The sequence below is a fragment of the Tachyglossus aculeatus genome, chromosome 17 (assembly GCF_015852505.1).
Source record: "Tachyglossus aculeatus isolate mTacAcu1 chromosome 17, mTacAcu1.pri, whole genome shotgun sequence".
NCBI classification, from domain to species: Eukaryota; Metazoa; Chordata; class Mammalia; order Monotremata; family Tachyglossidae; genus Tachyglossus; species Tachyglossus aculeatus.
The window spans coordinates 51,011,824-51,035,365 of record NC_052082.1 but is presented as its reverse complement, the minus strand read 5'-3'; the positions used below and the strand labels follow the sequence as shown (position 1 = coordinate 51,035,365).

The window sequence follows — 23,542 nt, the reverse complement described above, 5'->3', positions numbered from 1 at the left end:
TCGGGTATTTTCTCAGTTTTTGATGATGCTGCTTTTTTTTCCCCTAGTAACAATTTCTTCCGGCAAGTCTGCAAATCATGAAAGGAAATCTACACTTACCCCAACTCAGAGAGAAAGTGTATCATCAAAGTCTCCAGTACCAGGGGTTGATCCTGTAGTAACCCATAGTCCCTTCGACCCTCATCACAGAGGTGGAACTCCAGGAGAGGTCTATCGAAGCCACCTTCCCACTCACCTAGATCCTTCCATGCCATTTCACAGGGCTCTGGATCCTGGTAAGTCTTTTAAATTCTGGTAAAATAGTATTATATCGGTGTTCAAGGAAAGGCTCACATACAGCGGGCAAAAGTGAAAAGCCTCCAAAAACAATATAGAATTTTCATTCCTTTTGCATAATACAATGATCCCTCTACCAAATTCATGTAAGACACGAGTTCCATGGAATTCCTCATTCCAGTTTTTAAACCATCATTTTTAAGAGAGTCTTTTGTGAATTTTAATGAAGAAAAAATTAAATTAATGGCTCACCCAAAAACCCAACTTAATACATCTAGTGTGGTGATTTTATCAAAAGGTCTCAGGTACTGGCTGGTCACTACAGAAATAGGTATAATTGAGATACAATTGGCGAATACAGTTGGTGGTCAGAACTGATAGAAAAAGTAAATAATTTCAACTAGGTCATCTCTTCCCCTTCTGTTTTAAGCATTATATGCTTATTCTCTTAGATAATTTTCTTCAGTAATTTCTACTACATGAGATTTTTTTTAAAAATGCACATTCATTATTATACCATCTTTGAAAGTTCCAACATGAAGCCTTCCTTATGTGTGTTACTTTCTTCGTTATGCATGTAGCATTTGAGCTTCATTCATTTTCTCAAAATGTGATGCCAGACATCACTACTCTGTGAATCAAGATGTCTCTCTCATTTTCTGATTCTAGCTGCTGCCGCGTACCTGTTCCAGAGGCAGCTTTCACCTACCCCAGGTTATCCAAGTCAGTACCAGCTTTATGCAATGGAAAATACAAGGCAGACCATCCTAAATGATTATATTACCTCCCAGCAGATGCAAGTTAACTTGCGCCCTGATGTAGCCAGAGGACTATCTCCTAGAGAACAACCATTAGGCCTCCCGTATCCAGCAACCAGAGGTATGTCTCTTGTATCCCATCTTCAGCGTGGAGAATCTTTTTTTGAGTCTAGGGGTCGTGAAACTAGAAGAAGCATTTATTGAGTACCTCCTTGGTACCAGGCACTTGGGAAGTATAGAATAAAGAAGCAGCTTTATCAGGAGGTCCCACTAATTTAAAACAAGTCCACTAGCCAACAAAATGTCCACCATCTCTAAATTCCCAGTGCCTGAATACTAGATGTTTTTTCTCCCTGGGTGCATTTAATTAACTTTCTTGTGTAAGTACTAGCAAATAATATTATAAAGTAAGTACCGTCACCAAATCGACATGAAGCAGCATGGCCTAGAGGCTATGCTAATATCATAGTGGTTAGAGCACGGGCCCGAGAGTCAGAAGTTCATGGGTTCTAATCCCGGCTCTGCCACTTGTTTGCTGTGTGGCCTTGGGCAAGTCACTTCACTTCTCTGTGCCTGTTACTTCATCTGTAAAATGGGGATTAAGACTGTGAGCCCCATGTGGGCCCAGGGGACCATGTCCAGCCCGATTTGCTTGTATTCCCCCAGTGCTCAGTACAGTCCCTGGTACATAGTAAGCACTTAACAAATACCACTATTATTATTAGTAGTAGTAATAAAATGGAGATTAAGTCTGGGAGCCCTTATGTGTGACGGGGACTGTGCCTAACCTGTTTAAGTTGTATCTACTCCAGCACTTAGTATAGTGCTTGGCACATAGTAATCACTTAACAAATACCATAAAAATCTGGGTCTTATATGACCCAGTTCCTCCGTGCCACTGGGGCTCTGAGGGGTGAGGAGCAGAGAAGAGAGGGAAACAGCCGATGCCTGGGGTAGCCTCCTTCCTTCCACCCATTTTTAAATGGATACTTTCCTGGCCTGGCCAGTTTTGGAGTGTCTGGTAATGTGCATGCCTTGTTTATTTTCAAAACTGGTATATGAGTTAATGAGTGTTAAGAAAGACTAGTAGAAAACAATGGGATGCTTGGCCTTTAGAAGGAGGAAAAATTCATAATTCAGTTTTTTAAATTTTTCCTACAGGCATCATTGACTTGACCAATATGCCCCCCACAATCTTAGTGCCTCACCCTGGTGGAACAAACACTCCTCCAATGGACAGAATCACTTACATACCTGGTACCCAGCTAACTTTCCCTCCCAGGCCTTACAATCCTGCTTCTATGTCACCAGGTGAGACTCTGTGAACAACTCTTTCTTTGCGCTGTGGTTCATCTCAAATTTTCTTCTTTTCTCATCTCGTAGCCTTATAAATCAAAGCTTGGACCTATTTCTACCTTGATACCTTCTCCCATTCAGTCCCGTGCTTTACAGCTAACATCTCATAGTGGCTTTTTCGGGGTGTTCTTATCCATCAGGTGCACTTGGTACTATTTTGCCCATATCTTTCCAGAGTCCGTCAGGACTTCAAACAAAAATCATGGAGAATCTTAAGAGTTTTCCTCCAATCATCTCACTGATAAACTGGATAAAATAACCAAAGCCATTTTGCACAGTAATGATCGCAGATACAAATTTAGAAATTATTATTATAACATCTTTGAAAGTTCCAACATGAAGCCTTCTTTATGTCTGTTACTTTCTTCATTATGCATGTAGCATTTGAGCTTCATTCATTTTCTCAAAATGTGATGCCAGACATCACATTAAGGAGAATCCTAAGTTTTCCTCCAAGCATCTCACTGATAAACTGGATAAAATAACCAAAGCCATTTTGCACAGTAATGATCACAGATACGAATTTAGAAATTTTAAACTTGGTTAAAACACTCAGGTTTCTTTTAAGAGTCTTTGTCTCTAAGCTTTTTGTGGAAGCATTTACATTTGTTTGTTTTGCAGGGCATCCCACTCACCTTGCGGCATCTGCAGCGGCAAATGTGGAACGAGAACGTGAAAGGGAAAGAGAGAGGGAGAAGGAGCGTGAACGAGAGAGAGAGCGGGAACGGGAGAGGGAGCGGGAGAGAGAGAGAGAACGGATAGCTGCTGTGTCCACAGAGCTCTACCTTCGGTCAGGTCAGAGTCTGAATATTTTCAGCTTTTGGAGATTGATTTTTTAAGCTTAAAAATCTATCAAAATTGTGGTATTTGTTAAAGCATTTTTGAAATTTAGACTTCAAAATTCTAAGTTGAAAATTAGGTATTTATCCATGCTTACAGATTATTTTTGGTCCCATTACCACCAAAAATATGCCAAGTAAGGTTTGATCACTTATGCCAGGACTGGTATTCTTCACTCTGGTGGGCAAGTTGAAATCGGTTTTGATGTCTGGCTCCAGAATATAGAACTCCCCTTTTTTTCAGCTGCCTTAAAGTAATGGCTGCCACTTTTACCACTATGTCATGCAGTTTTATGAATTCAACCTGATGGATTCAACATATTGTAACTACCTGACTGTGAAGATTATTTTAACAGTTCTAGAATTAGTAAAATGTAGTTATTCTAACGTGTGCATTCATTACACATTTTGAGTAGTGCAGTATTGCGGAATTAGCAAATTTCTGCTCACGAAACAAACCTCACTGAATACAGTGTGATGCAGTGTTGGAAGAAAGAGTTTTTACCGTGCAAGTGACATGGGCCAAGCGTGTGTTCTGTAGCACAAATTTCTGTAAATCAAGGTTCTTCAGGAACATACTCCTTGTATTCCAGAAGAACTGACTATATGAAGTATGACATAGTGAGCAATATTTGTGGGGAAGCTCAGAGCCTGGATAAGGCGTGGCTTTATACCTCTGTGATTTTCTTTTTTTATACAGCTGTCAGAATTAGAATGTATGTGCACAGCTATTCCTTGTGGGTAGCTTTCTTGTTACTATTTCTCTCTATTTTCCCTCAAAGGCTCGGAACAGCCTGGACGACCAGGAAGTCATGGATATGTTCGCTCGCCTTCTCCTTCAGTTAGACCCCAGGAGAACATCCTGCAGCAAAGACCCAGTATTTTCCAAGGAACCAACGGCACCAGTGTGATCACCCCTTTAGACCCTGCTGCACAGCTTCGCATCATGTAGGTTTCGTGAAGAATCAATTTCAACTTCCTGCTCACTGTTATTTCACTTTTCTTTGGTTTATACCAAAATAATTGGAGTAGTGATTCTGGCTGGAGAGTTGGTTTATTCATTTAGTTGTATTTATTGAGCGCTTACTGTGTGCAAAGCGCTGTAATAAGTGCTTGGGAGAGTGCAGTGTAACAAAAAACAGACACATTCCCTGCCCACAACAAGAATGGTGGACCCCAGCCAGAGTCTGCCCACGGAGGTGTAAGGAGCTTGGTCTTCATTTAGTTCCTTGGCTGTAGGATAACCCAAAATGATAGTGCGGTAGTGGATTTTGATGCAAACACCTTTTGATGTTATTGCAGGCAGATCCCCCCTGGAGGCCCTTCCATAACTCAAGGGTTGCCTGCATCACGTTATAATACTGCAGCAGATGCCTTGGCTGCTTTGGTGGACGCTGCAGCCTCTGCACCACAGATGGAAGTGTCCAAAGTGAAAGAGAGTAAGCACGAGGCAACCCGGATAGAGGAGAACTTGGGACGCAGGTCAGCAATGGTTAGTGAGCAGCAGCAGCAGCTGGAGCAGAAAACACTGGAAGCGGAGAAGAGATCCGTTCAATGCCCGTACACTTCTGCGGGCTTCCCGAGTGGAAAACCCCAGGGACAATCCTCTTCGGTAGTTTATTCTGAGGCCGGTAAAGATAAAGGGCCTCCTCCCAAATCCAGATACGAGGAGGAGCTAAGGACTCGAGGGAAGACCACCATTACTGCTGCTAACTTCATAGATGTGATCATCACCCGACAGATTGCTTCAGATAAGGACGCCAGAGAACGGGGCTCTCAAAGTTCGGATTCTTCTAGTAGTCGTACGTATTGTATTGTGGGGGTCCTGAACCTCCTAAAATAGTGAGTAGGAAGAGACCGCTTGCTTGATTCTTTACTAGATAAAGCATTACTCATGCAGTAGAACATTTGAGTCGCGTGGTAAATACTGCAAGTTGATAAGAAAGGGAGCTGGAGATAGTGGAGGTGAGGGATTGTGTGAGACAAAAAGTATATGCTTCTGTAACGATGGTTATGCTGATCAATTTTCCAAATGATCCATGTAGCTTTAAAACTGTCCATAAAATTACTTCAAGAAGGCTGTAGAATAAAAGAGACTAGGAAACAGGCAGAAGGAGCAACAAGGAAGAATTCTCAAACATGTAGTAACAGTATTGATATATATTGAGTGGTCACTGTACTGAGCACTTGGGGAATGTTCTAAAGGAGCGTGAGAACTTGTTCATAGGATACTTAGAGCCTAACTGGTGAAACAGATGTTAAAATTTTTACAGGTAGGATAATCATCAGTAACTGGGTGACTATATAGGCATTTTCAGGTGCTGAGAAAAGGTATAAAAATAGTGTTGGATTACAAAGTCGTCCTCTCACACTGTTAAGGCACATTGGCTTTTAAGAGTATCTGCTGCCTTTCCTCTGAGGAGAGAAAACACCTCCAAAACCAAATGGTTTTGTAGAAAATGATGTTGTTAAAATGGTGTAATTGGTGAGATCATTTTAATTGCATATTTGAAGAATCCGCTGGACTTCGAAGGCTTGCTCTGCATGGAGAGATAACTATCAATGGTTGCAAAGATATATAAAAAAGTAACTATGAGAGAAACTGCTATTTGATTGTCCAACCTGAGTGATATCTATAATACCGTCTCTACAGGGGGACCCAAAGTTACATTCTGTCATATAGGCCTGTTTCCTTTAACTGTTGAAGGGAAATAAGGTCACCAAGCTTAATGCTAAAATCAGATTTTCCTTCAAGAACCCCTTTTGGTTCAAATATTTTTGGTAGTTTTAAATGATTTTAAAATGGTGTGTTTGGGTTGGTTTTTTTTGTTTTGTTTTATTTTTGGGAACAGTCGTCATTGCAAGTTCTTTCATAGTAACCTGAAACTTAGGAGCAGCATCAAGCTCACTAGAGTATTTTGGCTCAAAACCCCTTCCAGGGTCTGAGCGTCTATACTAAATCCAGTGGAACCCAAAAACTTCCAGAATTCCCAAGCCTTTGACAGTATCCCCTCTCTTAAAAGATTTTTGTTGCTAATTAATAGCATGAATCAAAACAACATTATTTATGTTGAGTCTGATATGGACTTAGCTTTTAAAGGAATATGGTAGTACTGTGGAGAAAGTGGTTCATTTACTTTTAATGATGGCAACTGATTCTTTCAAGATACAAATATTGTCCCTGAATTTCATGAGCTAATTGTATTGCTTTAAACAGAGTTGGTCAACCTAGGTGTGTACGTTTTCTACTGACTCTACTTTGTAAGGTCGCTGAAAGGACTGGTTTTAAGGAAAGATTTTTTTTTTCCTCTGACTCACAGTATCTTCTCACCGATATGAAACCCCTGGAGATGCTATTGAAGTGATAAGTCCTGCCAGTTCACCTCCTCCACCCCAAGATAAACTGCAGGCCTATCAACAGGAGGTCCCTAAACCAAGCCAGGCAGAAAGTAAGTCAATTTTTTTTTTCAATAGGCACTGTATATACACAGCGTGCATTGTCATTCATTTTCGGTAGCTGCTACAAAATATCCATATATACTACTCTAACATTTTTTTCTATGTAGTAGACAATTACAAGTATGATTTGCTCAAAACCTTTACACCCAGGAAAGTTTATAGCAATGTTCCATTTTAAAGTTGTACTTTCATAGGTAACTATAAACGATTGCTTTCACTATGTTTTTAAGACATCTGCATTTCGATTGAATGTTGAGTGATTGATCTTTATTAAGAACTTATGTGCTAATTCCTGGGGTAGTTACAAGTTGACCTTATTGTACATAGGTCTTGTCCCACACAGGATTCACAGACTAAGAGATAGGAAGAATAGATATCTTATTCCCATTTTACAGATGAGGCTCAGGAAGGTTAAGTAACTTGCCTAACGTCCCTCAGCTGGTCAGTGACAGAGTGGGGACTAAAACTTGACTCCCACACTCTGTCCACGGTGCCAGACTGCCTCTCGAAAAATAAGGAATACAAGGTTTGCACCAGACTGAATCTATGATTCCATTCTGAACTAGCATTCTCAGCTTTTTGCCTGATTCTACAGTCAATCAATCAATCAATCAATCGTATTTATTGAGCGCTTACTGTGTGCAGAGCACTGTACTGAGCACTTGGGAAGTACAAGTTGGCAACATATAGAGACAGTCCCTACCCAACAGTGGGCTCACAGTCTAAAAGGGGGAGACAGAGAACAAAACCAAACATACTAACAAAATAAAATAAATAGAATAGATATGTACAAGTAAAATAAGTAAATAGAGGAATAAATACGTACAAACATATATACATATATACAGGTGCTGTGGGGAAGGGAAGGAGGTAAGATGGGGGAGAGAGAGAGAAATGTTTGTTTTCCTTGATAGTCAAGCTTTCGGAATTCTAAAAATGGGAGTAAATGTTCAATCGCTAAATTACAGTCAAACTTTGTTGAGCACTTGAGGACTTACCATCACTGGAATAACATTTGCCCATTATAAATTAGGTGATCCCAGTAGACAGTATGAAGGTTCATTGCACCGCTATCGACCACAGCAAGAATCTCCATCTCCACAGCAGCAACAACAGCAGCAGTTGCCGCCATCTTCACAAGCAGATGGAATTGGACACGTGCCTAGAACTCATCGTCTGATCACTCTTGCTGATCATATCTGTGTAAGCTTTCTTCTCCACCTCTGTCAATATTAAAGTTTCTGATCAGGCAGAAGACAAGTTTGACAGCGTAAAAAAAGAAAGATAGGTGTTTGAGAGAGGGAGAAAAGGGGAAAGAAGGACACTTGGGAGGGGAAGAGGAGAATTAGGAGAGAAGAAGAATTTCAAAGAGGGGAAGATCGTATTTCGAGCCCCAGTGGCTTTTTGGGAATAATTCTGCTAATAGAATGGGCCTGATGTGTAATCAGCCCTTTCTTTTTATGTTACCAGCAAATTATTACACAGGACTTTGCTCGAAACCAAGCTGCTTCGCAAGCCACCCAACAGCCTCCCACTTCTACATTCCAGAATTCAACCCCTGCCTTAGTTCCTACTCCTGCCAGGACAAAAGCACCGAATCATTACAGCCCAGACTCACAGTCACAGTCTGTCCACCATCAGCGGCCAGGTTCCAGAGTGTCTCCGGAAAACCTCTCAGACAAATCCCGAGGAAGGTAATGCATTTGCTTCAAATCGTATTTTTTGTTAAAAGTAAATTCCCACCTGTTTGGCACGCTGCGATTATAGGAAATACCCGATTTGAATTATATTGTGATACTTGAAATATTATGCTTCTAGGCCTGGAAAATCCCCAGAAAGAAGTCATGTCTCTTCAGAGCCCTACGAGCCCATCTCCCCTCCTCAGATTCCAGTTGTACACGAGAAACAAGACAGTATCTTATTACTTTCCCAAAGAGCTGAGCCTGCAGAACAGAGGTAGGTTGCGGAAGATGTGTGGACTTTTTTAGACTTTGGACTCGCTCGACCGTGTATGTCCGTTGTTGTGGACCATGTGAGCTATCAGCCTTGATGTATTTTAGACGCTATCATTTTCTAGTCCCCTAATGGAATATATTGGAGTATGAGTTTTTCCCCTATGGTTTTTGAGGTTGCCTCTTAGTTGTACATTTCCCCTCAAAAACTCATGGATCATATGTCCAGTAACCTGGAAATGTTTTAGGTTTTTTCCCCCCTCTTTTTCAGTGTCTCTATATGTTGTCGACCTGTACTTCCCAAGCTCTTAGTACAGTGCTCTGCACACAGTAAGCGCTCAATAAATACGATTGAATGAATGAGTGAATGAATGTGCCAAGCACTGCAATAAGCGCTGGGGTAGATACAAGACAATCAGATGGGACACAGTCTATGTCCTACATGGGGCTTGCAATCTTAATCCCCATTTTACAGATGAGGTAACTGAGGCACAGAGAAGTTGTGACTTGCCCAAGGTCACACACAGCGAACAAGTGGTGGAGCCAGGTTAGAGCCCAAATCCTCTGAGCCCCAGGCCCCTGCTCTTTCCTCTAGGCTGCGCTGATTCTCTGGTCAATAACATAAGCATTGTTTAAAAGTTTCAGGTTTTATTTAGCAGGGAAAAGTTACTTTTGCTACTCAGAACTTTTCAAGGCTAAGAATTTCTCCTTGGAGCATGCTAGCCTAAATTGATGGTGAAGTCTTCTGTGTGGTAGAGATTTAGTAGACATTACCTAACAATTACAACTATTGAGCCTCGCCATATTGTGCTCCATACTATCTACAGTATGTGATATTCGTATATTAGGTAGCCTGCTAGAGCACTTAAATAAAATTTCCTAGGGAATGTGTGTGGGAGACCTGTAAATATGTGGCTGATCCATCTGAGACTGAATTTTCTGGTTATGAGCACCAACTGAGGTAGTATTAGCATTTCTGAGCAGGGTTGTATAAATTAAGTCTTGAAGGAAATGACATTTATCAGTTGGCTCAAATGTGTGAAATTTTTGCAGAGAGCTACAGTTATTCATCAGCTTCTCCGTCTAGAAACTCTTAAGTTTTCTTCACAGATACACTACTGTCCTGGTTCTTACCCTTTCCACCCAACTGCTTCTTTTCATTTTCCTTTGTTTCCTCCTCATTGTTTCACGTCCTTTGACTGTGGACATCTTACAGGGCTCAGTTCTTGGCCCTCTAGGCTTTTCACTTCACCCTCTCTCTCCAGGAGTTCGTGTACTCAGTGTTTTCAGATACAATACTAACTCTGTGAGGTTGAGTCCTCAATCTGCATTTTCAGCCCTGACCTCTCACCCGCTCCACAGTCTTCTCCTCTGGAGAGCTTTACCTTAAATGCAGTATGTCTAAAATGAAGTACTCAGTTACACACTTTCCTCTTCCTAAATCGCCTTCTGCTGTCATTCTCCCTATACCCCAGGGAATGATTACCTTGCATTGCTCTCTCTTCCCTTCCACCCATTCCCTTCCCTAAAGCCATTAACCCTTCTAATAATAATAATAATTATGGTATTTGTTAAGCACTTACGTGCCAGGCACTGTACTGTAAGCACTGGGGTGGATACAAGAGTAAGTCAGCCCTCTTTCCCTCTTCTCTCCTTTGACTGTCGTCCTGAAAATGTTCCCCCATACAGATGTTCCCCAAAATGTTCCCCTTCTAGACTGTGAGCCCGTCCGTTCTAGACTGTGAGCCCGTTGTTGGGTAGGGACCGTCTCTATATGTTGCCAACTTGTACTTCCCAAGCATTTAGTACAGTGCTCTGCACAGAGTAAGCGCTCAATAAATACGACTGAATGAATGAATGAATGGGGTTGGACACAGTCCCTGTCCCCCATAGGGCTCACAGTCTGAATCCCCATTTTACAGATGAGGTGAGTGAGGCACAGAGACGTGAAGTGACTTGCCCAAGGCCACACAGCAGACAAGTGGCAGAGTCAGGTTTAGAACCCATGACTTTCTGACTCCTAGATCCATGGTCTATCCACTGTGCCATGCTTCTGTTCCCTGCTCACTCCTCCACTCCCCAACACTCCCTCCCGAAAAGCAAACACATGACTTTTTGGTCAGGGCAGGCAGTCAGAGCTAATCCACCTTGATCCTTGGAGCCAGAAAAGAGCAACAAGTGGAGTTAGGCTTTTGGCTCCATTTTTTCTCCCAGGCCTGGTCCTGGTGCCTGTGGAGTTTCTTTGTTCCCTGTGTAACTCTGAGGCAAGGTCTGAGTTTCCTCTTCTCCCCCTTTCAGACTGTGAGCCTACTGTTGGGTAGGGACTGTCTCTATATGTTGCCAACTTGTACTTCCCAAGCGCTTAGTACAGTGCTCTGCACACAGTAAGTGCTCAATAAATATGATTGATTGATTCTAGCCTCATAACTCAGGGGTAACAAGCCCACCTCAACCCTGGCCCCTCCAGCCAGCCTGGCTGATGCACCAGAGAGAGCAAGTGTTGGGAGTCTGAAGGAGCAACTGTGGCTGTGTAAATTCTGTGTGGCCAGTCTGCACAGCGGCTGTACCACTTCCATGCCCGGAGATGCCATCTGCTGCTGCTGCCTCCACCCAGTTACAACATCCCCAACTGGCCATTCTTAGACTGGGGCTGAAGTCTCTCTGGCCACTCCTTCTCAGTCTTTTTCTCCAGCTCCTCCTCTGCCTCCCACCCTCTGGAGCGGGGGTCCCTCAAGGTTCAGTTCTGAGTCCCCTTCTATTCTCCTCTACACCTACTCCTCTGGAGGACTCATTTGCTTCCGTAGCCTCAGCTACATCAATCAATCATCAATCAATCATATTTATTGAGCGCTTACTATGTGCAGAGCACTGTACCAAGCACTTGGGAAGTACAAGTTGGCAACATATAGAGACAGTCCCTACCCAACAGTGGGCTCACAGTCTAAAAGGGGGAGACAGAGAAGCTACATCTAATCTTTAAGAAGGTGATTGCCAAGTCTGCCTCTTTAGCCCCGACCTTTCTGCTTCTCTGCCATCTCCCATTTCTTCGTGCCTTCAAGAAGGCACTGCTTGGATGCCCTGCAGATACATCAAATTTAATATGTACAGAAAGGAACTCCTCATCTTCCAAATGGCCTTCCGTGTTTAGGCCCTCATTTCTCCTATTCACATGTGTACTCGTGTCTGTACCCCTCAAGAACTTGATATTCATCCCACAGCATTTCCTCTAATTTATTTGAATGTCTGTCTCCCCCTCCAGACTTGTAAGCACCATGTAGGAGGGCTCATGTCTAGCAACTCTGTTGTATTGTACTTTCCCAAGCATCTAGTACAGTTCTCAGCACACAGCAGGTGCTCAGTCAGTACCATTGCTTGATTTATCCGACACAAGTGTGTTCCCAGCAGGAATGATTCCCGCTCACCAGGGAGTATCAGCTACCTGCCTTCGTTCTTCACCAAGCTTGAAAACACTTCACCTATGGTGAAATCCAAGAAGCAGGAGATTTTTCGTAAGTTGAACTCCTCTGGTGGAGGTGACACTGACATGGGTAAGTGGGACTTCTTTTTTTAGCTCAAAATGAAAATACACACTGTTATATGAATTAACAGTAACATTCTTTAGGTAATTTTATGTGGTAATCATTTTACTAAAAAAACACCAAAATTTCAAAAAGTAAACTGCTTTGAAACACTTTTAATGGAAAGATTGCTATAGAGTTGTGTGTTTAATGCAGTAAGTGTAATTCTCCTATGTTGCTGAGATGGATGCAAACCAAGGAAGCTCTTCAAGCATATATTTTATAGTATTATGTTGGTAATCGATTCAAGTTAATTTTAGTACCCTGTGTTTAATTATAGCAGCTGCTCAACCAGGAACTGAAATATTTAACCTGCCAGCAGTCACTACCTCGGGTAAGACTTGTGAAAAGCCTTTTTTTAAGAGGATTGAAGAGAATCATGACTTCATAGAGTTTTTGAAAGATTTGGAGGTCTTTTCAGTCTATCAGTGGTATTTGAGCACTTAGTGTGTGCAGAGCACTGTACAAAGTGCTTGGGTGAGTATAGTACAACAGAGTTCGTAGATATGTTCTCTTGCCCATAATGAGCATACAGTCTAGAGCGGAAGACAGGCAATAATATAAATAAATTAATTATGGATATATGCATAAGTTGTAGGGCTGAGGGTGGGGGGAATATCAAGTGCGTAAAGGGTACAGATCCAAGGCTAGGCAGACTGACTGAGTGTCTGAATGTTTCAAAACCAATGGTGGTGAGTTTGTCTTTAATGAGGAGATGGATGGGCCACCAGTGGAAGCTCTTTAGTGGGGAGATGTGAGCTGAACTTACAAAAAAAATGATTTGGGCAGGCAGATGTAGTGGGAACTGGAGTGGGGAGAGACAGGAGGCAGGGAAGTCGGTGAGGAGGCCGATGCAGTACAAAAATGAATAGTATGCAAGCCACGGGACTTAAAAAAAATTGTAGATGAACTAAAAGTAGTAAGGTACCAAAGATAATTGGAATATATTTAGGAAAGGAAGGGAAACTTTAAGTAACCATGTCCATTTGATACAAATCCAACATCAAGGTAGAAAACATTTCAGAATCCATATGGTTTTTCAATTATCCTAACACCATCTGCCTCATTAATCAACTGATGATAGGGTTGGCTTGCTGTTCAATGAGGTTTTTTTGTTGTTGTTGCTGTGATTCATCCTGAGAAGCAGTGGGGCCTAGTGGATAGAACATGGGCCTGGGGGTCGGAAGGGCCTGTGTTCTAATCCCAGCTCTGCCACTTAACTGCTGGGTGACCTTAGGCAAGTCACTTCACTGCTCTGTGCCTCAGTTACCTCATCTGTAAAATGGGGATTAAGAATGTGGGACATGGACTGTCGCCCAACCTGCTTTGCTTATGTCTACCCCAGCACTTAGTACAGTGCCTGACAAATAGTAAGCGCTTAACAAATACCATTTTTTAAAAAAAGACCTGAAAGCATTAGACTGAGGATATGCACATAGGCTTTTTCCCCAGTACAGTTGCAACCTTGGGCTTGGTTACCTCTTGATTGGCTCATGAATTCCCCATCAGTTGCTGCTCCTTTGTCTTCTGTCATCTAGCCTGGATCCTGAGGACATTTCCCTTTTGAAAATGATCCTATTAGGAGATGACAGAGCAGAAGATGAAAACCCCAAATTTCATTTTGCTGGTAATTAGGGGTCCTAAGGGAGGACTAAGTGTAAACTTTAGTCATGTCTTCATGGAGCAGTTCTTGCTAATGTTAGCATGGGGCTTAGTTAGATTTGTCCTGTGAAGATTTGCAAGGGAATTTGTGGTTGAGGCGGAAAAAAGTCACTGAGAAGATGTATTGAAAATGCATTTGGTCCCTTCAGTCAATCAGTCAAATCACTGAGTCATTGCTTGTGGTTTTAGAACTTCTGGCAAGAGTTGGATAAAGCTAAGACAAAATTGTCTGGGAACCCATGTTTTGTTTTAGTAGTCTCTTTGCACTAGTAACAAGCTGGGCCCTAGAATTGTGCCTTAAATTGCTTTTGGTTTACTTTTCCTGTTTCCCCGTATCCCCTATGTGTTTATAGATATTAACCTGTGATCTTTTTAAATTTTCTCCATTTAGGCTCAGTCAGTTCTAGAGGCCATTCTTTTGCTGATCCTGCCAGCAATCTGGGTCTGGAAGACATTATAAGGAAGGCTCTCATGGGAAACTTTGATGATAAGGGAGAAGATCATGGAGTTGTCATGTCACAGCCTATGGGAGTCGTGCCAGGCAGTACAAATCCATCAGTCTCAGCTAATAGTGAGGCCCGCAGAGAGGAAGCAAACCCATCACCTAATTCAGGTAATTACTTCTATAGCTTCTCAGTGACATGTGAAGAACCTTAGGAAGTGTTATCAGAGCTTGAACTATTCAAGGTAAGAAATCCCAGGTGCATATTCTTCCAGTCTTCCAGAGTGAATACTAACCAGTGTCCCAACTTTGGTTCCTCTAAACAATTGAGCCTGGCAGCTTGTCTACAAAAGGGATTTGCTTTGACCAAACGGAAATGGAAGCCAGAAATGGTACGATGGAAGAAGTTTAAGTACTTGCTTTCCAGTCTCCTCCTATTTGTTTATTGTGTTGTGTGTTTCTTGTAAACTCCTTGAGATAAAGGATTGCATGTTCTACCTGTATTGTGCTTGTCGAAGCTCTACGTGTAGGGACTGTAACACAATAGATTCTCAATAAATATTATTGGCTAATTGCTTGAGGTAGCAGGCCTGCCTGGAGCCCGGAACTGGGAGGCAGGAAACGCAGATTCTAATCCTAACTTTGCCACACTGGTCTTGCTGTATCACCTTGGACAAGTCGATCTCTCTGGGACTCAGTTCCCACATGTGTATAATGGGGATGAGATAGATTGTGAGTTCTCTGTGGGACTGTCTGATCTCATAGCCTCGAATCTAGCCCAATGCTTAGCACATAGAGATTTTAAGACCTTAGTGCATTGGCTCCAAAAGGGAAATCTAGACATTAGTGGGGTAAGGAAACATGGATTTCTCCCAAATATTTTAATTTACTCTCTTAGATTGGAAACTGCTCAAGGGCAGGGATTTGGATTATGCAGTTTGTTTTTTTCTCCAAATTCCAATTCCCCACACATAGAAGATGCTATGTACAAATACTATCGATGCTGATATTTGGCGTCTCATACCAAATTTAAATGGATGCCCTATTTAGAATACTGACAGGTTAACTCAGTTTTTTTTTTTTCAATTTCTTAAAAATCTCTTTGATTTCCATTTTCAGGAGGGGGAGTCGGCAAACAGAAGCTAATAGGCAAATCAAATAGTAGGAAGTCTAAATCTCCCATTCCTGGACAGGGCTACTTAGGAACTGAACGGCCTTCTTCTGTTTCATCTGTGCATTCAGAAGGAGATTACCACAGACAGACGCCAGTGTGGGCCTGGGAAGATAGGCCTTCTTCAACAGGTGGGAAACAGATTACATGCGAGAAAACCCAATGTCTGATTACCATATCAGCAATTCATTGTATTTTTTAAAGATAGCACATAACCATAATCTTGGTGAAATCCATGTTTCCGTAATTATATCATAGCATCCAGATTTGCTGGACAGTTTCCAGGACAGTAAACTGTACACTTTCTAATGCCAAAATTATAATAAACTCATAAACAAGGGAAGCTCAAGAGCGAGGGAAAATCAACTGGTCTAATTACCTCACTTAAAATGTCTTGCAACTTTCTCAATTCCCTGTAGTCAGAAAATGAACAAAGTGATTCTAGTATCTGGAACCCCAGCATAAAGCAATCAATTTGCAATCTTGGAAACAGCAATAATTGGTGGAAATTAATCTTCAGTGCAAAATGCCATTTCTCAGAGAGTCTCACCTGTATGTGAGACTTTTCCCCTTCTTTGCATTTGTAGTTCTGGAATCACAGAACACAATTACATAGTGCTGGAGAGAGGGAAGAATCCCAGAGAGGGGATGGAGAAGAGCATGCACATGGAAATATTGTTTCATGATCCACTACTGCCTTCTTCTTCCCAGGGTATCAGCAGGGAGCATGGCTTCAGGGGGCAAAGAAAGCATCTCTTCAGGTTCCTCTCTGTGCCTTGTTCTGATCTGGGCCCGGGCCTGCTGCCTCATATTTTCTGCCTATCTCTGCAACCGATTGTATTTATGGTGAAATGAATACAAACACAGAAACCCATATGGGTGTGTGCATGCCTGCTTGCGTGGCACGCATGCACACACACACACACACACACACACACACACTCTCTCTCTTTCTCTCTCTCCCTCTCTCCCCCTCTCCCCCCCTACCCCCCAAACTTTTGTCTCATGCAGTCTGCTAACTTTACCCTTTTGTGGAAATAGCTGAAAAGAATGCTCTGCCACCAATAATCCCTTCACCCTGTTCTGCAGTTGCCAACTCATGTCCTTTGTGCTATTTTTGCATATTATTCAATCATATATATTGGGCTCTTACTGTGTGCAGAACACTGTACTAAGCATTTGGGAGTGTAATACCTTGGTTTGTTTCCAATTCTGTCTCTTGGAGTCATAATTTTCCTAAAACCTTTGGTCAAAAAGCATCCCTTCTTCTCCATTTCTTGATTATCCCTTATCCATTTCTTAAACCTAGAAAAGTGGTCCTATTCTTTAAGATTTCACAGCCCCTGTTGGCAGCCTGTTTCATTAGAACATCATTTCCAGCCAAGTTCTGCATGTCTGGCCCAACTGTCTCTTGAGGAATTTTCAGCTCTTTTTCTCTTCTACTTCCTCTGGAGTTGAAGAGCATTGGTCCTTGTAAAAATAATTTACCTGTATATGCTTGATGAGTTGTCCTTTCTTAAAACATGTTTTCTATGCCACCACCCAACTCCTTTCACTTCCAGAGGTCCTACTTGCCTACTAAAGGGCTTCACATCCTAAGTGAGCTCAGCATATACTTAACACATTTGCCTATTTACCAATTCTCTAATCATTTTGGTTGCTCATCTCTAGGTTCTCTTTTTCTCCTTAAAGTACAGACACCAAAATTAGACACTGTCTCTGGGCAAGCACTCTCATTTGTGGCTGTCACTTTGAACTCCAAAGCTGTTTTCTAGGCAGTTGTAAACCCCACTCAATTTAGTATTACCTAATCGCTTACAATACTTGTTTGATTAGACTAAACGCTTTGAAATTCATTAATACCAAGGACTCCCTTTTAATGCCAGACAACATCTCTTCCCCAAACAAGTATCTGAATGTGTATAGGAAGAGTTTGCAGGATTCCCACTGTCTTAAGATGGATAAAGCCATAGAACTAAATTTCCTATGCCTTGTAGATATGGTCAGGTTCATAATTGAGATGTTCTCTTTTCAATAACAATATTTATTGAGTACATACTGAGTTCAAGGTATGGTGCTCGGCAGTATAAAGTTTCACTGGATGTCAGTCTGGTCCATTAGGAATGTATGTCTCATTATGAACGACCTAAATGAGAAAAATGGTAAAGGTGGTTGTGTGTGTGTGAGAGTGTTTTAATTTTGGTTTTACTTAGGGGACTTTAAAGCAAGGTAGGATATGGTTAAAGTTGATGGTGGAGTAAGGGGTGATAAAAGAGGGGAGAAAACAGCCAGTTTGGTTGCGTATGGCAACAGAAGGGTTTCCTTGCAGCCATGAGGTTTGGCAGTACTGCTGTTCTTCTACCTCTGTCGTTGCTGACATCCTAAATGACCAGGCTGGTGTATTTAAGGCCAGTTTCAGGGGGAAGAATCCAAGAAGAGTTAGAAGTTGAAGAGAGCCCTAAGCAAAGGAAGACTATCAGAAGCAAGCATTTTTAAAAAGTGAAAGAGAAAGGGGTCTAGAGCAGGGGCAGAGGATTTAGGTATGAACAGTTATCAACCCTCATGGGAGACAGCTGAGGAAAAAAAGAATGTGGATTTGGGGGAATGCTCACGTTGAGGATAAAGAGCCCTTAGTTTAGGAACTGGAAGAGATGGGGCATCCAGCATTGGGGAAACAGACAGGAGGAGTAGAGAGAGCAACAAAACCAAACTGGGGAAGAACATGTACATGTGCATTCGGACAAAACCCCTCCCTTTCCTTCCTGTTGTCTTGCCCCCCACCTGGGAGGAAGGGACAGAAGAAGGTGGAGTGAACACATGCTGACTCTACGTAACATTTCCTCCTCTGTCCCTCCACCCCCTCCCTTCCCAGTTTTTTTGGTTTCACTCCACCCTCATCAACACCTGCTGCTTTCATTTCCTCTGCTAACTTTCTTCCCAACCCACTTATCTGAATTTCATCTTCTTAGCTCTGAAGCCACAGGGGTTTCCAGTCTAGTAGTTGGAAACTGCAACATGCAGGGGTTGCTGACTACACCTAAGTTAAGAGTAGAACCACTTAGGAACCACGGTGAATGCCTTTTTTGTGTCTTGAACTTTCCTCCTCTCTGATGTGTGACAACCAGGAGAAGTTTGTGTGCTCCTCCCAGCCAGATGGTAAAAACGGTTACATGGCTCTCCAGCCCAGCGGGTATTCAGAAAGTACATTTGAGAAGAATGAATTGCTACCCCTTCTCTCCCTGATTTCTGTTTGTCTCCTGTTTCTCTTTTCCACCCCAGACCCAATCTGTGTACCTCACTGATGTTTTGTTTTTTTCTAGTCATCTTTTCCTCCCAACATGGATCTTTCAAGCCCCTCTGTCTCCCTTTCTTGCCTACCTACTGTTGGTGAACGTAAGCATGGGCTAAGAAGCAACCATGCAGAGCGAGCGCAGCCTCCAAATTTTATAGTAGCGATACAGGCCACCATGGAAAGACTTTCTTTAAAAAAAAAATAAAAATCTCTAGCCTGAACCAAATCTTCCTAATTGACTGATAAAGTGAATTAAATGCAGTATACACTCGACTAACTGGGTAATCCGGAGTAACCATATCCTTCCTATTCCTTGGGTCCACTGTTCTGCCCTAACAGCTGATATGGTAGAACATCTGAACCAGAGGTTTCTGGCCTTCGCAGCTTTGAGCAAGGCTTGTGTGGCAAGTTGGGCATCGGGTGCCCAGCCTTGCTCAATGCCCTAGAGGTTGGTGGTAATCCACCCAATCAGGTGTTTGTTATTGAGGTTACTGATTTTCCTAACGAAGGTTAGAGATTTTCCAGCTTGGCCTCACTGCCTGAATGGGGATCACAGGCCACACCTGAGCCAGAGAACGTCCAACCTCTGCCGTGCCGATCATGACTTTTATTTAGCTCACATGTGCCCCATAAACAGGTTGGCCCAATTGCATACGCAAAAACCTCTTGTCGGGAAGAGTATTTTAGTCATGTGTGCTTTTCATATTTCCAGTTCACCCAAGCTGGATGTCGGGCTTGGATAATTCAGAGAACACTGTGTATCATTTCCCTTTGGATGGCTCATCGTATTTTCCAAAAAAAAAAAAAAAAAAAGAATTGAAATCGGACTGGCCGAAGAGAGGAGGCTGTACATATCCAGTAAACATTTTTTTTTCTTTTTTCAGGATCAACTCAGTTTCCCTATAACCCTCTGACGATGCGGATGCTCAGCAGTACCCCACCAACGTCACTTGCGTGTGTTCCTCCGTCCATGAACCAAGCAGCTACTCACCAACAGAACAGGATATGGGAGCGAGAACCTGCCCCACTACTCTCAGCACAATATGAGACGCTATCAGATAGCGACGATTGAACTGTGCAGAAATTGGGGTGGGGTTTGATTTTTTTTTTCCCCCCCCATTGGTTTTTGTTTTGGTTTGGGGGTGGGGGAGGGGAGTTTATTTGTTTTGTTTCTTGTTTTGTTTTTCAATTGCGGGTCACGAAATCTATCTGTTGACTTGTGCCCAAAGAGACTTTCAAAGGAGAGCCAGGGCCAAAACAATGAAGAAATGATGGAAAATTTATTTGTCAAGTAGAAAACATGCCTGCTACATAGGGCACTTGGAGGATTTGAATAGTCTTGAAGATAAATATGTAAAGTTTTTAAAAAGTGGACATTTCCTGTTCTACATCTATTTGTAAAGAATATCATAATGTCTTTAAATCATTCTTCTGTAAATAGAGAGTACTTTTTGCAGTGTTTTTCCCTTTGCTATAGTATCTGGTGTACTTATGTTCAAATCATCACATCAATTTTGGGGGTCATTTTGTAACTTTTTTTTTAAAAAAGAAAAACATTTCCTTGTGTATTCTTTAATACCCTCGCCATCCAAATGACCACATGCAGCCCAGTTACACAGTTTTGGCTGTCTTAGGCATTGTGCTTTAATCCAAGATTCTTTTCCTCCCTAAACACATTTGCCCAGTGGTATTCAAGCTCTTGTGAAAATGTTGAGATTTTAAGATTGACCCTCAACCAGTTCTGTATATTAACATAGTCAGATCAGCTGGCAGGAGATGACATTTTGTTCATTTAAAAAAAAATTCTGCCATATTGTAAATTTTCAGTGCAGTCTTTTTTTTACTTGCAGCTCTGCAGAAATATTATTGCATGGGTATGTTATGGTTCAGTTTAAGAAACAGATTTACTTGAGGCATACCTCACTGTTATGCACACTGGTGATTTAACTTTGCCCCCAGGTTCTCTCCTCTTTCTTTTTCATCTTATACACCCCAACCAAGGCTAACGTATAAAATAAATTGTACTGCCACCTCCATAACCACAGTAGGTTATCTGTGAACTAAGGCTCTGGGTGTCTCGGTTAGTTTCCAAAGAAAAGAAATTTCTACCCATCCCTAATTTTGTGAGTGAGTGTTTGGATGGGTGGGTGTGTGTTTAAATGGATTTGTACAGCGGTCAAGCACCATGTAAGGAGTCTTGAAATATTTAGGAATCAGGATTGTTGATAATTCACAATATTGTTTGACTCGGTTTTTAAGGTCCTTCTGACATCTGTAAACTAGTGTCTATCTTCCTTAGATTTCTAGTTCGGTAAGAAGCAGCCTGGAGTTTTTACTATTCTTACTGAATCATTTCCTAAGGGGATAGTGCTCATCAGTTAAAAAATCTAAAATATATAAATGGTACTAGGAGATCTTTTTAATTCTTCATCACTATCTGCTGAAATGGGAACCCTTTACTACCATGCCCTTCCTTATGATACTGTGGTCATTTGTATTTGAAACTGTCTGGGGAAAAAAATGCAAGTGTTTAGTGGGGATGTGCATGAATGACAAAGGCAAGATGGGAGAAAATGAAAAAGAAATGAATGTCCACAATAGTGAATATACCCTGAACTCCCAGAGAAAGCAGTATTCTTTAGAGTCTGTTCAGTCAATGGTATTTATATTCACGATATATATTCACCTTTAAACATTGATGTTGTTTGAAGAGATTCAAATTGCTCAGTATTCACATTTCTGCCAGTTCTCTGGAAGACTGAAACTCTTTTATTGACTAGTTTGTCTTGATAAATAATTACCTTGATTTTATAATGGGATTAAGGTCTTTGGTTATTTTTTTAAAATCAACCACACAAACTTAGAATTACAAAAATGCCCCTTTTTTTGGAAATTTGGAAGGTAATTCTTTCCAGAGAGAGAATTTCATTAAAATGGTTTTAGACTCAGTGATTGATTCATATTTTCATCACATAGCTGATAAGCAGCAAATACCCTGGTAATTATTTGCATTGCCTTGAATGTTGTATCCTCAAAATGATAGTTTGGTGCCTGATTTTTTGTCTCTGTGTGAATTTTTTAAAAGAACAATACAAATCTGTATTTTTATTTGGCAGTTTGGAGTGGGATTTATGACCTGGCTTATTTTGTTGACACGCACAGTTTGGATGATCAAATTACGTTCCTGCCATTCTCATCTCTTCAATCAGTAGAATTAAAATTTTGCATATCTGAGTGGCTTCTATGTGGAGAAATACTTATATTTAACTGCTGATAGCCATAGGACTTCTTGAAAGGAAATGTGTACTAAAATTGCTGTTATTGTAAATCTAGCACAATACTTCATAACATAATGGATCATTCCTGGGAAATTAAATTGTAACACCAAGGCACAACTTTTGCAGGCTTTTTCAGTATTCTAAAAGTTATATTCTTATACCTTAGCTGTTAATTTTTAACCTCCTGTACTCCAGCACCCAGAGCCTACGTTGAGGTTTATAGTTACTGTAGCCTTGAAAATATGGACTTAATTCTGTCTTGTTTCAACAGGAAGGTATGTGTAAATCATTGTTTACAAAAGTAGTTTACAACAAACTTTTAAATGTTGATTTATAATCATGGCTTTCACAATGTTTTCATCCTGGTATGTTCAGTGATTCTGATATGAAAACATTTAAGACTTGAAAACCCATTTGTCATGATGAGATTCAATTTTTTTCCACAAAATGTCATTATTAGTGACTTCTGGATTCCGACCAATTAATAAAGGGGATCAGTTCTCCATTTGCTTTTGTTGCCTCGTTTTACAGCACTGCTGCAAATGAGTCATACTCGGACCACCCCCGAAAGTTTGTGAGCAGGACCACGTTTGTATAGAGTATAAAAAGAATCCTTTTCAGAGCCCAATCTCTTCGATGTTGTAAGCAGATCCTTTAAAAGAGGTGGGATTCTAGGTCCTTCCTGAATTATTACTGTTACTCCCAAATCTATGCTGGTTAGAGTCCAGAGCAAAGAAAAATGTAGTCGTCACAGTGATCTTAACAATTGGTCAAAATTGAATGCCCATCAAATTGTAAATTGTCATTTTATGTATTGTTTTGAATGCTTTTTGGATGTTCTTATTCACCCGGCAAGAGATAGGTAGATTTGGAGCTGAAGAAATCATTCCACCTCTCAGTATAGAGAACCCCATCAAGCCAGGCTGCCTCTTGTGTGTTGATGCAAGCAACCAGTGAAGCAGTGATTAAGACCTGGAGTACTGAGTATTGAATAAAAGGTAAAACTAAGAATTATTTCCAAGCTGAATTCCCTATGTGTCTTCTGAATTTTAGAGTTGGTGTTAGTTACCTAAATCATACGAGACATCTTCAGAACTCTTTTACATTTTTCATTATAAGTGGAAAAGCTAGAACGTCGTTCTTCTCTTGGTGTGAGGAGTGTCCGTATTCCATGTGAAGCTATATCCATGATATGAGCGATTCCTGTTCGTAGAGTCGTGCTGTTTTCCATCACCAAGCCTACAAGGAGCCCTGATAACGGAGTGTATGGTGATCTTCTGATGTTTTCCTGAGCGCTACAAAAAAGGCCCTGTTACACCCATCTGAACTCTCTAGCATCTCTGGATCAAAAAAGGGAGTGGGGAGGTGGGGAAGGAACCCTTTAATTAAGGAAAGCTTTGGTGTTGAGTTTATAGCAGCCCTTAAAAGAATCTATCAGTATGGGGAGTATTGTGAAGGATAGAGTTTTCCTTCTCAACG

General features: G+C 41.4%; 1 protein-coding gene across 6 annotated transcripts in view; it reads left to right on the top strand.

Moving 5' to 3' along the window:
- The window catches only part of NCOR1 (nuclear receptor corepressor 1), a 118,991-nt gene extending 95,904 nt beyond the window's left edge, over nucleotides 1-23,087 (top strand). For 2 of the 6 annotated variants that reach the window (XM_038758878.1, XM_038758876.1), the window contains 15 exons: nucleotides 48-275; nucleotides 946-1,155; nucleotides 2,196-2,345; nucleotides 3,012-3,185; nucleotides 4,012-4,177; nucleotides 4,532-5,031; nucleotides 6,550-6,678; nucleotides 7,722-7,891; nucleotides 8,159-8,382; nucleotides 8,507-8,644; nucleotides 12,043-12,188; nucleotides 12,499-12,552; nucleotides 14,272-14,493; nucleotides 15,442-15,624; nucleotides 19,670-23,087. In XM_038758878.1, the coding sequence (XP_038614806.1) occupies nucleotides 48-275; nucleotides 946-1,155; nucleotides 2,196-2,345; nucleotides 3,012-3,185; nucleotides 4,012-4,177; nucleotides 4,532-5,031; nucleotides 6,550-6,678; nucleotides 7,722-7,891; nucleotides 8,159-8,382; nucleotides 8,507-8,644; nucleotides 12,043-12,188; nucleotides 12,499-12,552; nucleotides 14,272-14,493; nucleotides 15,442-15,624; nucleotides 19,670-19,857 (2,882 nt within the window). In that variant the 3' untranslated portion in view covers nucleotides 19,858-23,087. The remainder of the gene's footprint in view (nucleotides 1-47; nucleotides 276-945; nucleotides 1,156-2,195; nucleotides 2,346-3,011; nucleotides 3,186-4,011; nucleotides 4,178-4,531; nucleotides 5,032-6,549; nucleotides 6,679-7,721; nucleotides 7,892-8,158; nucleotides 8,383-8,506; nucleotides 8,645-12,042; nucleotides 12,189-12,498; nucleotides 12,553-14,271; nucleotides 14,494-15,441; nucleotides 15,625-19,669) is intronic. The other 4 variants (XM_038758877.1, XM_038758882.1, XM_038758880.1 and 1 more) reach the window with 4 other exon arrangements.
- Nucleotides 23,088-23,542: the final 455 nt, after the last annotated feature.